General features: G+C 49.3%; 1 protein-coding gene across 1 annotated transcript in view; it reads right to left on the bottom strand.

Moving 5' to 3' along the window:
- The window catches only part of TP53BP1 (tumor protein p53 binding protein 1), a 61,219-nt gene extending 48,345 nt beyond the window's left edge, over window positions 1–12,874 (bottom strand). Inside the window, exons 1-6 of the mRNA XM_056865772.1 lie at window positions 12,720–12,874; window positions 11,476–11,534; window positions 10,572–10,718; window positions 1,367–1,478; window positions 886–977; window positions 488–618 (exon numbers count right to left, since the gene is read on the bottom strand). Of these exons, the coding sequence (XP_056721750.1) occupies window positions 488–618; window positions 886–977; window positions 1,367–1,478; window positions 10,572–10,718; window positions 11,476–11,534; window positions 12,720–12,874 (696 nt within the window). The remainder of the gene's footprint in view (window positions 1–487; window positions 619–885; window positions 978–1,366; window positions 1,479–10,571; window positions 10,719–11,475; window positions 11,535–12,719) is intronic.
- Window positions 12,875–17,443: the final 4,569 nt, after the last annotated feature.

Below are 17,443 nucleotides of genomic sequence, written 5' to 3'. Positions count from 1 at the left end.
GCCACAGCCTGACTTCCTTGCTCCCTCTCCCAAGACACAAAACCCAACCAAGCAGGATGCAGTGGAAAGGCACCCGCAGGGCCCTCAGCCGGCCAGCACCAGGAGAACTGCCACGAGAGCAGAGCTTCCTACCCCTACGAAAAGGACGTGACCACACTTTTAGAGCAACCTCCCAACCACCGTATGACAGTGTAAGCAACAAATTATGCACTCCTGGCCTTTGGCTGGAGAGCCCACTGTTGAGAATCAAAGAACAGGAAATTTACCCAAATGTACTCACAGCCAGGTGAACACTGAGTTGGTTTGCTTCAATTCCCCCTACCCATCAAAGTCCTTCTGTGACATTCAGAAAAGAGGACTGACACATTACAGAACCACCAATTTGCATACCTCAGGTGGTGATGCCGACTCTGCTGCTTACTGCATGCCTCCCAAAACAATCCCCAGTACAGTTTGGTCATGCTGCTGAGGAGCACCATCTACTCACATGGGAAAACTCTGGCTGTGACGGTATAGGAATCAATCCCGCAGAAACAGAAGGGACGCTGTGGGTGACAGGAGTGGAGGCCTGAGGAAGCCCTGCAGCCTTTGCATCCAATGACTCCTTTTGCTCCTTTCCTGTTGTAAGAGAAGAGGGGGGAAGACCGAAAAGCTACCCTCTTGGGCAACCAAGAGGAGAAAGACGTTCTTGCTGCTGGAGCAGAGAGGCCCACTGCTGAGGGAGGGAAAGGAGTGGTGCCGCCTGGACCTCTTGTCAACGCACTCCCCAGGTCAGTGCTCTCTAGAAGATGACTGGGGGTGTCCTCCCCCAACCTAGAAGTCAAAGGGCACCCACATGGCTGAGCCACAGGCTGCAAAGGCCCCTCAAAGAAAAGGATGACGTACCATCTGTCGACTGTTCCGTTGGGCTTCTTGGGACAATGAGAGGGATGAACTGCGAACTGTCAGGAGAAGGTACAGCAACACCAGAAGCGCCACTGGGAGGGGGGAAAGCACACAGCTGTGCCAGTGTTTTCTGGCCCCCACAAGCCCAAGTTCAAGCTAACACAACTACATCCTGCCTAGAGCTGAAGGCAAGGCCCAGCTCACACGACTCAGCCACATCTGGGACTACTAAAATCAAAGAGGTTGTGTGCACAGGAGGAGAAAAGGGGAAGCTGTGAAGGAAGCAATCAGCCTGAGAAAGTGAGTATTTTAAAAGGCAAACACAATTAAAGGGCAGCTCAGTACACAGACCGCCAGCTGTACAACTGACTCTATTACTAAATGAAAGAAGCAGGGCCATCAGGGACAGCCAGTCAGCTGAAAACTAAATACTCTGAAGTGAACAGGTAGCAAAAGCAAGCAAAATGAACTTGTAGCTTACGTGAAAAGAGGACCCTGGCCAGAGAGGTGAAGGACATGCAGAGAATCAACAGGAGTAAGTGTTAGAGAACCGGCATCTTCTACCTTGGACACGCTACTGCCACCAGTTGAAGCTATTTAAAAGAGAAACCAATAAAAAATTAAGAGAATCCTTATGCATATTCACAGAGCAACACATGAACATATGATAATAGCTCCAGATGGGCTGCTATGTTTGTCTCTAGCAGAAGAATAAAACAATTAGTCCAGCAGCACCTTAGACTGAAGCTTTTGTGAGTCAGAGACCCCACCGGGCTGCCCACTGACCCTCAGACGGTCGGCGGATGGAAGCAGGCCCAGCGGACGGGGGGAGGGGGAGGTTACCACGAAAGTGACGTCGCGCTGGGGACGCTCATAAAATATACCCATGGCAGTTACTTATACCTAACCAATATACTTCAAGTACCTGATGAAGAGGGTCTCTGAACTGCACCAGTGAGTACAGGAATCAAACCTGTCATTCTCTAAGGTTCCACAAGACTCATGTTACAGGAACGTATGAAGTTGCCTCAGAACGAGTTAGACCACTGGTCCTTCTATAGTTTAGTCCTATCTAATGGCAGTAGCTGTCCAACATGCAATCTGTGTTGCTCAACACAGGTTAAAAATCATTTGATGAAGGAATAGAGGGGATGCTTATTACATTTGCAGATGACACTAAATTGGGAGGGGTAGCAAATACAGTAGAAGACAGAGCCAGGATAGAAGGATGGTCTTGACTGGCTGGAGAATTAGGCTAAAACTAATAAAATGTACTTCAACAGAGATAAATGTAAAGTTCCGCATTTATGTAGGAAACATCAAATGCATAATTATAGGATGAGGAAGACTTGTCTTAGCAGTAGTGTGTGCAAAAAAAGGTATTTAAGGGTCTTAGTAGACCATACACTGAACATGAGTCGGTAGTATAATGCGGTACCTAAAAAGGCAAATGTGATTTTGGGCTGTATCAACAGAAGTATAGTGACCAGATCACGTGAAGTGATGGTATCGCTTTACTCTGCTCTAGTTGGACCTCACCTAGAGTACTGTGTTCAGTTTTGGGCACTGCCATTTAAGAAGGATTTAGACAAGCTGGAACATGTCCAGAGGAGAGCCACAAAAATGGTGAGGGGTCTGGAGACCAAGACCTATGAGGAAAAGTTGAAGGAGCTCAGTGTGTTTAGCATGGAGATGACTGAGAGGTGATATAATAACCATCTTCAAGTACTTGAAGGGCTGTCGTATAGAGGATGGGGCCGAGTTGTTTTCTGTTGCCCCAGAACCAACGGGTTGAAATTAAATCAAAAGAGTTTCCGTCTAGACATTAGGAAGAACTTTCTAACAGAGCTGTTCCTCAGTGGAACAGACTTCCTCAGGAGGTGGTGGGCTCTCCTTTGGAGGTTTTTAAGCAGAAGCTAGATGGCCATCTGTCAGCAATGCTGATTCTGTGAACTTTAGCAGATCATGAGAGGGAGGGCGGGAAGGGTTGCATCAGTGCTTGGCTCCCGTGGCCCTTTTTTACATGCCCAGGGTAATGCCAATCACCATGCTGCATGATGTGAAGTACCTTTTGGACGTCTTATAGTAACCTGATTTATACTTACCCTGTGTGGGATATGAAAAAGATTGTGTATGACTATATACTCTTTGGAAGCAATTTTCTGAAGGACTGAAGGAGGATTCTACATTATTGTGAATTTGAAACGGCCGTATCCTATTGAAGATTGTGGCTTCTCATTGATCTTGAATATTGAACTTGAACTCATATTACTTACTTAATACTCTGCTGAGACCTTTGAAAGACTTTTTGCCCTTTGATTGTATATTTTGTACATACTGTGTGTTGGTTATAGTGTGGTTACTTGTGTTTGTACATTGTATGTATATAGGTATCTCAGTAGCTTATATAAATTGCACCTTGTTTGTAAATGTTTTTCGCTCCTATACTATCTTCTGGCATAGAGCAGGGGGTCACCGGGGGGGGGGTAGTTGTGAATTTCCTGCATTGTGCAGGGGGATGGACTAGATGACCCTGGAGGTCCCTTCCAATTCTGTGGTTCTATGAATATCCGCAATTCAAGATGCTTAAGGACTGTCCATCAAACTTCCTACGCGAAAGGCATGTGCCTTCCCACTGAACCACAGCCACCCTCCAAGAGGTTCTGTTTCACTGATTTGGGACTGTGAGCCACCCAAGATAAGCTCCTAGCCCATGCAAGACTCGCCAGCATGCCACATTCCATCCCTCTTATCTGAGAATGAATGTGCATATTTTGTTTTAAACACACCAGACTGCTGAAGATCACCTACACTTCTTAGCATGGACATATAAAAATGGCTATTTAAATATACGCCCACATGGGCCACAGCTCTGTAGCACAGCACCTGCCCGAGTCCCCAGGTTCAAACCCTGGCTTCTCCCAGTAAAAGCATCTCAGGCAGCCGGTAAGGAGAAAGACCCTCCCATGTTGCTGGAGACCCTGGACAGCCACTGCCAGTCGCAGTAGACAATACTCAGCACAAAGATGTAGGGTAGAATATTTTCCAGGGCTCCCTTTTTTTGCAGAAAATCTTCCATTTGTAAAAAGAGCTGCATAAAATTAACAATCAGGATGCCTCTGCAAGTACAGTACCAGGTCAGCACAGCAGCTCTAAAGTTGTAGCCTGGCTAACGGTTAGGATGTTGGACCAAGTTCTGGGAGACCCAGGTTCAAATCTCCTCTGCCAGGGAAGTGTGCTGGGTGGCTTTGGGCCAGTCACACACTCTTAGCCTAACCTACCACACAGGGTTCTCATGAAGAGAAAATGAAGGAGAAAAGAATGAGGTAAACTGCTCTGGGTCCCCCACTGGGGAGAAAGGTGAAGGATAAATGAAATGTGTTTTAATGCCTTGTATTTAAACATTGTGTTTTTTAAATTGTAAGCCACCTCAAGCAGGACTTTGAAGAAGCAACATCGAAATATTCTAAAATAAGCATAATTAAAATTAGTATTTTTCAGGTGATCATCTTTAAGAATTGTGTGAAAGAATATGTGTAGGTTTTATTGATTTGTAAACCTGGTGGAGGGGAGAGAACCAGTGGGATACAGCCAACCCTGGTTACATCCCTGTATAGAAATGACAAGGAAGGGCATATTGGACGGGGTGTTGCTATGTATATCAAGGAAGGCATAGTGTCTAATAAGCTAGAGACCATAAAAAGGGCAGACTTGTCCACAGAATCCTTATGGGTGATGATTCCGGGCCCCAAAGGAGATTTAGTACTGGGGAAGTTCTATCGGCCCCCTGACCCAATGGCTAAGGATGATCTTGAGATGGAGAATGAAATTAGGGAAGCATGTAAAGGTACTGAAGTAGTAATAATGGGAGACTTCAACTTCCCTCATATTGATTGGATAAATGTATGCTCCAGTCAAGCCAAAGAGATAAAATTTTTAGACATCCTAAATGACTGTGCCCTCAAACAGTTGGTCATAGACCCAACCAGAGGGGAGGCAATCCTGGATTTAATACTCTGTGGTGCTGCCAGTGATTTAGTGCAGGATGTGGATGTAGTTGAGTTGGCAATAGTGATCACAATGGCATCAAATTTAAGTGGGAAAGTGACTGGGAAATCTCACACAATTACCTTTGACTTTAAAAGAGGGAACTTCTCCAAAATGAGAAAACTGGTAAAGAGGAAGTTGAAAAGAACAGTTAGGAGGGTTAAATCTCTTGAAAAGGCGTGGGGGTTACTCAAGTCCACATTACTAGAGGCTCAGGTAGCTTGTATACCGCAGGTCAGGAAAGGTAGTAATAAGTCCAAGAGGTCACCACCATGGCTAACAGGTAAGGTGAAGGAAGCAATTAGAGAAAAAAAGTCTTCCTTCAGAGACTGGACGGTTTGCCCAAACGAGGCGAACAGAAGCAAACACAAACTTGCACAAAGGAAATGCAAGCAGATAATTAGAGATGCAAAAAAAGATTTTGAGGGGCATATTGCTAAACACATCAAAACAAACAATGAGAAATTCTTTAAGTATATTAGGAGTAGGAAACCAGCTAGGGAAGCGGTTGGACCATTGGATGACAATGGGAGTAAAGGAACTCTAAGGGAGGATAAAGCGATTGCTGAAAAACTAAATGAATTCTTCTCATCTGTCTTCACTGTTGAAGATACAGGGCAGATTCCTTCTCCCGAACAGAGATTTTGGAGAGGGGAAAATGAGGAACTGAGGCATATAGTGGTAACAAGGCAGGAAGTCCTAGAACGTCTAGACAAACTGCAAACTAACAAGTCACAGGGACCAGACGGTATTCATCCTAGAGTTCTTCAAGAACTCAAATGGAAAATTGTTGAACTTCTAACAAAGATATGTAATATGTCCCTTCGATCAGCCTCTGTACCAGAGGACTGGAGAATGGCCAATGTAACACCCATTTATAAAAAAGGTTCCGGGGGGACCCAGGAAATTACAGGCCAGTTAGCTTAACATCTGTTCCGGGTAAATTGGTGGAAAGCATTATTAAAGATAGAATTGTCAAGCATATAGAAGGGCAGGGTCTTCTGGGCAAAACCCAACATGGCTTCTGTAAGGGTAGGTCCTGTCTCACTAACCTATTAGACTTGAAAGTGTCAATAAGCATGTGGACAGGAATGAGCCTGTGGATATTGTGTATTTGGATTTCCAAAAAGTTTTGACAAAGTCCCCCACCAAAGACTGCTACGCAAACTTCATAGTCACGGGATAAGAGGACAAGTCCTCTTATGGATTGAGAGCTGGCTGAAAAATAGGAAGCAGAGAGTAGGAATCAATGGTCAGTTCTCCCAATGGCGGGATGTGAGCAGTGGGGTGCCTCAGGGATCTGTGTTGGGACCAGTGCTTTTCGACCTGTTCATCAATGACCTGGAGTTGGGGTTAAACAGTGAAGTAGCCAAGTTTGCAGATGACACCAAATTATTTCAGGTGGTTAAAACAAAATCGGACTGTGAAGAGCTCCAGAAGGATCTCTGCATACTGGAAGAATGGGCATTAAAATAGCAAATGAGATTCAATGTAAGTGTAAAGTGATGCATATTGGGACAAAAAATCCCAACTTCACATATACACTGATGGGATCTGTGCTGGCAGTGACATACCAAGAAAGGGATCTTGGGGTGGTAGTGGATAGCTCAATGAAGATGTCAACCCAATATGCGGCTGCTGTAAAAAAGGCAAATTCCATGCTGGCTATAATTAGGTGAGGAATAGAGAATAAAACTGCTGATATCATACTGCCCTTGTCCAAATCTATGGTGAGACCACACCATACTGTGTACAGTTGGAATACTGTGTACAGTTCTGGTCACCATACCTAAAAAAGGATATTATAGAGCTTGAGAAGGTGCAGAAAAGAGCAACCAAAAGGATTAGGGGACTAGAGCAACTGTCCTATGGGGAGCGGTTAAGACGCTTAGGGCTGTTTAGCTTGGAAAGAAGGCGGCTGAGGGGAGACATGATAGAGGTCTATAAAATTATGCATGGTTTGGAGAGAGTGGACAGGGAGAAGTTTTTCTCCCTCTCCCATAATACTAGAACGCGGGATCATCTGCTGAAGCTGGAGGGTGAGAGATTCAAAACAGATAAAAGGAAGTATTTTTTCACACAACGCATAGTTAAATTGTGGAACTCCCTGCCCCAAGATGTGGTGATGGCTGCCAGCTTGGAGGGCTTTAAGAGGGGAGTGGACATATTCATGGAGGAGAGGGGTATTCATGGCTGTTAGTTAGAATGAATATTAGTCATGCTGCATACCTATTCTCTCTAGTATCAGAGGAGCATGCCTATTATTTTGGATGCGGTGGAACACAGGCAGGATGGTGCTGCTGCACTCGTCTTGTTAGTGGCTTCCTAGAGGCACCTGGTTGGCTACTGTGTGAACAGACTGCTGGACTTGATGGGCCTTGGTCTGATCCAGCAGGGCCTTTCTTATGTTCTTAAATGGACAGGGAGAAGACTAAAAACACAAATATATATAATAATCCAACTAAAAAGTGATGAATTCACATGACTGTTTTTGATTTGAGGTTCACAACCAAAACCAAAATTCTTATTCTTATCTCTCACCTTACATAGCAGAAGGGGATCCACCAATCACCAACCTTCTGCAGAATTAACAAGTAACACAAGTGGTGCTACAGAAAGGGACTGTGGCAGAGAGAAATTCTGCTGAGTGTCTCCTGCACAGTTTTCAGGGTGTAAGAAACCTAGTCTGTCTTTCAGTGCCTTCAGTTTTCTCCTTATATTTATTGCATCCTATATATTAGATATGAGAAGGGCCAGAAAAAAATGTGGGGGGGGGAGGTCCTCAAGTATTACTCCAATGGAGCGCTGAAAAACATTTCTATTTTTTTCTTTGAATTGAGTGAAAAGCTTTAACATGTTTTATTCACTCAAAATGTATCACACACAAAGATGAGAACTTTTTAAAAAAATCTTCCAGAAATATTCTGTTGCGTGCTAAAATAAAACTTCTATGAAATAGTTTTTGTCTTCTGAAATGAGCAAAATATGTTTTAGTGCTGAGTATATAAGGCATTTACATATTTATGGATTTAAAATGAATAATCAAAATAATTTTATATGCTAAGCTATAAAATATGCATTTTATGTTTTAAAGCAACATAGTAGCTTTTGGGCATCCTGTGCACAACCAACAGGAGCCCTGTGACATCTTAAAGATAAAAAAGAGTTTAACTCGGCATAGGTTTTCATGGGCTAGAAGCTGCTTTAAAAGGTGCCACAAGCCTCCTGCTTCTGTTTGCTGCAACAGGGTCAGCATAGCAACCCCTCTGGAATCTGCAAAACCAGAACATCCCAAAAGTGCAGAAACTGGGTCACTACAGCAGGGCCAGCATTAAGAGTGTTGCGCAGCTGTCTTTGAAACCTATTCCGGAAATTAGAAAGATTAACAGGTCTGACCCCCCACTACCACAACCACTACGTACAGATTTGCAAACAGATAGTTTCAAGGGTGTTAAGCATCTCCCCAGGTGCCTACAGAAGCAGGGCTGCAGCAAGCAATGAGGCTTCCATGAGCAACACAGAGCAGGGGAGAGAGGCACTGCAGAAGCATACAGTCAATTTTCACCTGTCATTCTAGTCTGATCAAACATATCCTCCTGAGTAGACAAGATCTCAACACCAGATGAACCCCAAAGCAAGGGCTCCTTTGCTTGTGGCTTTCCTTCATGTTGACTGCATGCAGATATTGGGCAACAGGTGGTCTCTTTAAAGAGCTGCAGAATTCTGGGGGTGCTACTGGACATGACCTGTGAGCTGGGAACATCAGTACAATTAATATTCATCTTGGTGCAGCATAACTACCACCTGACAACAGCCTTTATGGCACTTGGCCAGCAGGCAAAGAGAGATTTATTTATGAAGAAATGTGTATGCCTCCCCTGTACAGACGGCTCCACAGGACAAAGCAAAGCAGCTATGTCCCTCTCTGTCCAAAATGCAGAGATGCGCACATGGCCAGGCTCTCTGCAGGCAAATCAATCAAGCACCACAGAGGAGGGGTGAAAGATTTACCTTTCAATGCAATCACTCCCAAACCCTGTTATTTCACCAGGTGCTGCTGTATTATGATCTGCAAATGAGACAGAAAAAGCAGCCATAGTTGTGCACTACCTTGGCCAGTCTGGCCGAAGATGCCACAAGATGCACAACGCTGGTAACAAATCTCTGGCACTGTTTCCTGAGAATGACAAAACCCAACTTCAGTGTGGCCTGGCACAGCCTCCACAACCAGACCCCAGAGTTTTATACACTCTCCCAAAAGGGTGAAAGCTGCAGCACTCTCTAAAGATGAGGAACCTGCGTGATTCCGCACTCAGTCACAGGTTTTAGAATGAACAGCACACTATAGCTTTGGCTGCGGCAGAGGGACTCTCTTCACTGGTGTCTATCAGGCCTTTCTCTCTTTGTAGAGCATTCCCCACTACAGCAGAACCTCAGCCTCTCAAGCAATAAAACTGGGCAAAAATTTAGAAGCATTTTCTAATTAGCATTTCAAATCAACGCTGGCATAGCTAGCAGCATATATCATGTCATCAGTCATCAAGTGCTCGTGACTTTACCTTGACTATAGGCCAAACAACATTACTTAACTATGGCTTTACTTGTAGGGGTAAGAACAGTATTTCCCCCAAAATTAAATTCAGCTGTCCAACTGGAGGGGAAATTGCAATCCCACCCCGCAACAGAAGTTCCTACTGAAGTAACAGCCTCGGGATCCTGTCAATTGTTTTGACATTACATATATACAGAAACAGAAAAACAAGACATGCTTTCTAAACAGATCCAAACAAATGCAGCAACAGAAGGCCAGCAAGCATCTTTTAACATTGTAGGCCATCTGTTTAAGAAGAAACCGGGACTGGAAAACCTCTTCAGATTGTGTGGCTTTTTTTGCACAAGGAGCTGCTGCCTTTTCTAAATAACTGAGCAGGATCCAGATGACATTTTCCCACTCAGAGAAGAAGTTGCATTTCGTTACATTACCTCCAAATGCAAACCACATCCAAACCCAGGGCTCCACACTGTGGCACCCACCGGGTTTTTCAGAAAATGTCCTGGGGCCAGGGCCGCTGTAAGCCAGGCCACACTATTTGTCATCCATATGCCAATGAAAGGGATCTCCACGGCTGCAAAAGCAACCACAGCCCCTGGACGACCGGGAAGACGGGTAAGTACCAGGCCTTCACCTTAGCATGTGGCTCCACTACCTCCACTTCAGACCGGACTGCTCCAGACTGGAATGACCAGCCCCTGGGACAAGCAGAAGACCTGACTGCCTGTCATAGTGAGCTTTGCTCTAGTCCGAGAGCCCAGGGAGCCGGACTGTTGCGTGAGGGGGAGATGCAACAGGTGCAGAAGCCCCACCCCCTCCTTCTCCAGTCCTCCCAGTGGCTGGTCCATGCTTCCAACCAAAGTACAGATAATACTAACCTTGACAGACCAGTGGTCGGACTCTGAATAGGGCAGCTTTGCATGTTCAGCAGGGTTGCCGTGTGGTTCTTTTTCAAAGCAAGGCGAGAGGTTTGGCTTCACCTCCTGTGGCAGCCGTTTTGGCACCAAAGGCGCCCGCAAGCTCAGAAAGCTTTGGGACTCCTGCCCTAAACATACAACCCCCAACGTGTACCACACTCACGTACCACCTTTGGAGTCCTCCTCCTCTTCTTCCAAAGCCATGTCTGTGGACCGCGCCTGCCCCTTGTCCACACCGCCTGCTGTCCCAGTGCTCTCTAGCTCCTGGCTTTGGGAGAGTTCCAGGGCACCAAAGCCCAGCTGCGATGTGCCAGAATCTAACAGCCATAAAGAAAAACATCCACATGTCTGCAGACTTCAGAAACAGTCACAGCCAATCCCCAGACAGCGGCCTGCTCACAATCTTCCCAGGTGGGCCAAAGGGAGATGAGAATCCCTGCTTGAAGAAGCACGGCTTATTGTTAGTTGTTTTACATACTTCATTTATACCCCCCTTTTCTCTCCAGTGGGGACCCAAAGTGGCTTACATCATTCCCCTCTTCTCCATTTTTTCTCTCACAATAACTCTGTGAGGTAGGTTGGTCTGAGAGCGTGTGACTGGCCCAAGATCAGCAAGCTTCCATGGCAAAAGTGGGGATTTGAACCTGGGCTTTCCAGGTCTTGGTCTTGCTCTCTAACTGCTACAGCAGAAATGCAGCATTTAAAAAATGGAAAGCTAGACTAAACTTAGAAGCAGTTTCTATTGCATACTTCAAACTGACACCCACCCCACCCGGCAGGGGTGGCAATTCCCATTCCATCACCAATAACAACTTCCAATGCACAGGAGATTAAAATACTCTGAACAGGAAAACATTGGGGGCAAAGAAGTCCAACATGAAGACTGAAATATCAGTCCACAGCACATTCCAGTAAAACAGCACTTCAAAGGACCAGGGAAGAGGACTAGAAGGAAGGGGCGACTTTACTCTGGGTCTTAAGAAGGCCTTCCTTGCTCCCTGCCGCTCACGTGGCCATGAACTCCTTCGAGCACAGGAAGCCAACAAAAGGGCTTGTGGAGAGCAGCCAACTCACCTTCCACGCACAGACGGTGGGGAGCACACGCAGGGGCATCTGCCACCACTGCCTCATCCCTAGAAAGACACACAGACCACAGGAATAGGCATCAGACAAAGAAACCAGCATGCCCCCGTTGCACCAAGAGCCCCACAAACCGCTAGTGTCAGCAGAGAGCTGCACTGGGCCCTTGGGACAAGGAAGGGCCCAGGTGGGTCAGGTCCCAGAACAAAGCACATGAACACATGAAGCTGCCTTCTACTGAATCAGACCCTCCTGGGTCCTCAAAGTCAGTGTTGTCTACTCAGACCGGCAGCGGCTCTCCAGGGTCTCAGGCAGAGGTCTGTCACATCACCTACTTGCCTGGTGCCTTTAACTGGAGATGAGGCTGGGGATTGAAGCTGGGACCTTCTGCATGCCAAGCAGAGGCTCTCCCCATTGAGCCACGGCCCCTCCCCATAAATGCGAACAACCGTTATTCAAGCAAGGCTACTGGCGAATCAGAGCTCACTTCTTCAGCTACAAGGGGCAGAAGGAGCAGCCTGGCCCTCCTTTGCACGCAAAACGACAGAAGGGGAGGCGCAAAGCAGCGGGAGCTGAGCCGAGAGAGAGGCCAAGCGTGGTCACGAGTGAGTGGGGGGCCCCGCTCTCCGGGTGCCGCCTTGACCCACCGGGGGGGGGTCCTTTGACGGTTGGCGGGAGAGGCCAGAGGGGGCGGCCGCTCTCGCTCTCCTGCAACGAACCCGCACGAGGAGCGCGGAGGAGCCGCGTCAACAAACACTCGAGGCGGGGGGGCGGGGGGGGGCGTGCTGCTCAGCAGAGTCTCTCCGGGCTCCCGGGCGGTCAGGCGCGGGCGAGAGAGAGCGCGAGACACCCACCCCACCCACCCCCCAGGAGAGGACAGGAGAGGAGAGGGGGAGGCGGCGCCCCGCCCGCCCGCCCGCCCGCCCGCCCGCCCGCCGGCCGCCTCAGGCCAGGCGGGGCGCAGGAGGCCGGCACGCGCGAGGGAGGTAGGCCCGGCCCAGAGCGGCGGCGCCTGCCCGCCCAGCCTTATCACGCGGCGGCGCAGCGGCCCCGGGCCCACCGGCTACCTGTCGCTCCTCCTCCTCCGCGGCGGCGGCAGGGGCTCCAGGACTTGGGAGCCCCCCTCCTCCTCCTCCTCCTCCGCCGCCCCGGCCCCCCCTGGCGGCCCCGGGCCTCCGGCGGAGGGCTGGCGGGCGCGCCCGGGCCTTCCTCCCTCCTCCTCCTCCTGGGCGCAGGGCGGCGGCGGCGGCGGCAGGGCGAGGCCTGATGTCGCCGGGGCGCCTCCGGCGGCTGAGCCGGGCTGGGAGTCGCCCACCAGCAGGCAGGGCGGCGGCGGCGGCTCTTCGCGCCGCGGGAGATCCGGGCCCGGCGAGGGGACGCGGCCCAGCGCCATCGGCCAACCGCGCCAGGCGCTGAGGGAGGCCGGCGAGGAAGGCAGAGCGCGCATGCGCGCCCGAGGGGAGGGGGAGGGGGAGGGGACGGGCCCGACCCCCGACGCGCGCTGCTCCCGGCCGCCTCCATTGGGCGCGGCGGCCCACCTCGCCCCCCCCCCACGCGCGCTGGGCTGCGCGGTTGCCAGGGCGACGCGCAGGGCGCAGAGGAGCACCGGCGGGGGCAGGGGGAGAGGGAAAGGGCGGGAGCCGCGGCCCGGCGAGAAGACGCCACCCCAGAAAAGGCCCTGCTGCGCCAGGGAAGGGGCGGCTCCCCCCCCCCCCGACCTCTGCGGCGGACTGTCGAGACTTCTGGGTGTTCTCGGAGCCTTCCCTGCCCATCAAAGAAGACGGCCCGGCGGTGGCATCGGCAGCCGGAGCACGGCTGGGGGGGGGGGGGGGACGACGACCATCAGTGTCATCCACCCGCCCCAGAACGAATGACAGCCTAGCCTATTCGAAACGCTGGGAGAGGCTGTACAGCCCATGGAAGATAAGGGGAGCCTCAATTGCCAATAGGGTCGCCACGAGGCACTTAACACACACACACAAATGGGCCATTGGGCTTCTTTGAAATGTGGAATGGATTTTCCAGTAAGGTCACTAAACCCAGATGCCCTGTGACTCCGGGCCTGGAGGGACAGCCCCTAAAGTGCCACGGCAGACCCTGTGTTCTGGGACTGGAATGACAGAATCACTCATGCTGCCATCACTTTCAACGTAATCACTGCCTCTGATTCCAATCATACAATTCAATCTTTTTAATGTCAGGATCGCTGTCTAGAAAGGAGTGTCAGGAGGATCAAGGACGATTTAGGGTTCCATTAATTGGGTGTTTCTATGGACTTTGGGAGCAAGGTCTTTAGTTGTGTTGTTGTTGAGATACAATGGGTTGGTGCATTTTGATTGATACAGTTGTTACTGTTTAAAGTATATTCTAAAAATTCATCAGAGCGTTTCTCTTGTTTTATACCAGTAGTGAGAAACATGCATTGAACTGACCCATGACCCACATAGAAAATTAGAAAAGACCCATAGAAGCAGAAGGTGGAGCGTGATCAACTGTCTTTTGAACGTTCAACGAAACAGCAGAATTGGGCCCCTTAGCCTGGAAAGCCACAACTAAAACTGCAGGTGTAGCCGTGGCATGTCCTGCCCCGCAGATTCCACCCCTGGGCCTGTCTTTGCAGTCCCGGAGCACCCCTGCGGGTCCCAGGGCCCGCAGGGGTGCTCCAGTCCCAGAAGGGTGCCGCTGGGCTGGGGAGCCCTTGCTGGGAAACCCACGCCGCCTTTCCTTTGGCAGCGGGCTTCGCGGCGTGCGTGGCGCATTTCAACGCAGCCCCGTCATGCAAGGGGACGGGTGGTCGCGGCTCCCGTTACCCCGCCCCCCCCCCGCATCGTTTCCGATGGGCGACCTCGTCGTCCGTTTTCGTGCTCCCGCCGGCCGGTGGGCGGGGCGTGCTCTGGGGGAGCCAATGGGCGCGCAGCGGCCCTCCTCTGAAGAGGCGGGCGCCGGCCGGCTGGCGCGGCTTCCGCAGGGGGGGCGGTTGCCATGGAGACGCAGGAGGCGGGCCCGCCCGCCCGCCGGCCGGCCGAGCTGCCGCAGCGCCCCGCGGGGGGGGGCGGCGGCGCCGCTGCTGCTGCTGCTGGCGCTGGCGGTGGTCGGGCCGGTCGCTCGGAGGCGGAGCGGGCGGCGCTGCGGAGGGGCCTGGAGCGCGGTAAGGCCCAGCGGGGGCCCAGCGGGCCGGGGAGGGTCAGGGGCGGCGGGGGGGGAGGGGGCAGGCCGGACTGCTGAGGAGGAGGCCGGTGCGCGGTGCCGCCGCCGCCGCCCGGAGGGCCCCCGCGTGCTTCGATGCCCGGCGGCGGGCCCCGGCTCCCAGCCTTGCTCAGGCGGGTTTGTCGAAGCGACGTCCTGCCTCCCCTCCTCCCGAGGGCTCCTGGCCCGGGCGAGAGAAAAGGGGGGGGGCCTGCAAAGACAGCGGGCGGGCGGGGGGGGGGCGGTTGCCCGGTGGGTGCCCGGGGCGCGCAGGCCCTTGGAGAGCTGGCTGCCGGTGCCCGGCGATACAGGCGGGGGGTGGAGGGGTGGTCTCTCGCTCTTTCTCTCCGAGAAGGGGGGGTGGGGTGCCCCCCTCGCCGGGGGCGATGCTCGGGGCTCGGGGCAGGGCCGTCTTCACAGCATTATGGGCCCCCGGGCACGCCCGTGTGCTTGGGGGCCCCTACGCCAACCACTCACAGGAATAAAAAGTAAAGGGTCGATCCTATTAAACATATATTTATTTTATTGGCACTTCAACAAAACTGGTGTTCAAACATTAAAAACACGCTGTACAGCAGCAACTAATCAACATGATAAACATTTGAACAATACACAAGGCTTGAAAAACACAATAATACTCAGTAGCACCTTAAAGGCTAACAAAAATATTTTCTGGTAGGGTATGAGCTTTCGTGAGCCACAGCTCACTTCTTCAGATACAGGTACTACTTTAAGGTGCTACTGGACTCTTGCCCTTTTCTACTACTGCAGACAGACTAACACGGCTACCCACTGTGAACAGTAATACTCAGTAAACCACACAGATTAGAGTATGAAATTACTACAAACTTATTATTATAACAAGCATTTGCAGCATTTCTTTTCAGAGAATTGTTTTATTATTGGCTTGAAGTCAGTGGTCTTCAGGATGTCATTTTCCATGCACATGAGTGAAAGCCAGTTCAAACGATGCTACCCCATTGTGCTACGAACCAGATTTTTTATAAGTTTCAGTCTTGAAAAACTACGTTCTCCTGTACAGTTGGTCCCCATCATGCACATGAGCACTCTGAATGCAATTTCAACATTCAGGAATACAGATTTAAAATTGTCCGAAATTATTTTTCTGTACAGTGCAGGGAGAGTCTCACAATTTTCATCAAGAGAGCCATGTAGTGCTTGAAATGCTCACATTCATTTAAAAGGTCTTTGTGATACATATTAGCCAGATGTTCACACTTTTTCTTTAGTGCATCAGAAGCAATGGTTTTCAATTCACTGAAGGAAGAAAACAGATTTCCAATCTGTGAATAAGCCTGTGCACGTTTTGTCAGTTCAAAGATTTAGAGTGTCCAGAATAGGGAGGAAAGTTTCCACCCTGAACTTTTTGGTTTTACTGAGTACCTCTTCTGATCCATCATATCTACTAAGACGCACACTTCGTTTTCGTTCCCGTTTTTTCCCATCACTGTAATCTGTATCTGGAAACATACTCCTGGCTTTGAATTCATATTCACCAAATTTGTCTCTAGTTTCCAGAAGATAGGTTTTCATAGACTCAAAAAGATTCGTGGCAACAAGGATGTTCACATCCTTTGATTGCAGGACCTTGCTTGTTTTGTTCATTCTTTCTAGCGTGTCATTCCAAAGAATTGTGAGAAAAATTGTTTCCAGGTTTTCCATTTTTTTGCTCAATCTTTCTGCCTCTCGCCTTGTATTCACTTGCTGTTCATTGTCAGCTGATAGAGAATCCAGTGCATGTTTTATTTTCTCGAAACACCCATACAGAGCATGAACAGCATCAAAATGTGCTTGACCCATCGTGTGTCAGACAGACGCTTGACCACAAAATCTTTTCCTACAGATGATGTCAATACATTCAAGCGATGAGTAGAACCAGCAAAAAATGAATACAGATGCTGAACAAAGTCAAAGAATTTTACAGTCTGTAGCAACACTCTGCTGCTTTTACTCCCACCAAGTTCAGGCTGTGTCCAGCACAGGGGACATAGATGGCAAACTCATTGATTTGGTGAATCCGTGTTTGCAATCCAGTATATTGTCCAGACATATTTGGGGCATTGTCGTATGACTGACCACGGCAGTTTGATAGTGGAATGTTGTTAAGAAAATTCATTAAGAAAATCCACAACAGTGTCTGTTAGATCCTTTGCTCCGTGAGAAAAGATGGGGATGAACATCAAGAAACGTTCCACAGGCTCACAGCCTTTAATGTATCAGACAGTAAATGTCAGTTGATCTCTGTGTGAGATGTCTGGAGTGGAATCTACACTTATTGAATAATACTTTGACTCTTTTACTTCTTCAAGAATAGTACAAAGAACCTTTTGTCCCATTAATTCAATAAATTCCTCACAAATATTGTCGAAAATATTGTTGAAGGCTTTCACGGTCAGAGTTCATTGGTTCTCGTACGTTATCCGGGCTGTATAACCGTGGTCTTGGTATTTTGTTTCCTGACATTTCGCCAGCAGCCGTGGCCGGCATCTTCAGAGGAGTAACACTGAAGGACAGTGTCTCTCAGTGTCAAGCGTGTAGAAAGAGTAATATATAGTCAGAAAGGGGTTAGGTTTGAGCTGAATCATTGTCCTGCAAAAAGTAACAAAGGTAATGTGCTAACCATTGTCCTGTAAGTATCAAGATAATGTACTAATGAGGGTGTGGTATGTTAATATGGAACCATTGTATCTTGAAGTGATCTGTTAATGTGTGAAATCCACAGCTAATCTGCATGGCTATTGTTGACTGTAGTCTT

The sequence above is a fragment of the Euleptes europaea genome, chromosome 20 (genome assembly GCF_029931775.1).
Source record: "Euleptes europaea isolate rEulEur1 chromosome 20, rEulEur1.hap1, whole genome shotgun sequence".
NCBI lineage: Eukaryota > Metazoa > Chordata > Lepidosauria > Squamata > Sphaerodactylidae > Euleptes > Euleptes europaea.
The sequence above is the reverse complement of the archived record's forward strand: the minus strand, read 5'-3'. Positions and strand labels throughout refer to the sequence as shown.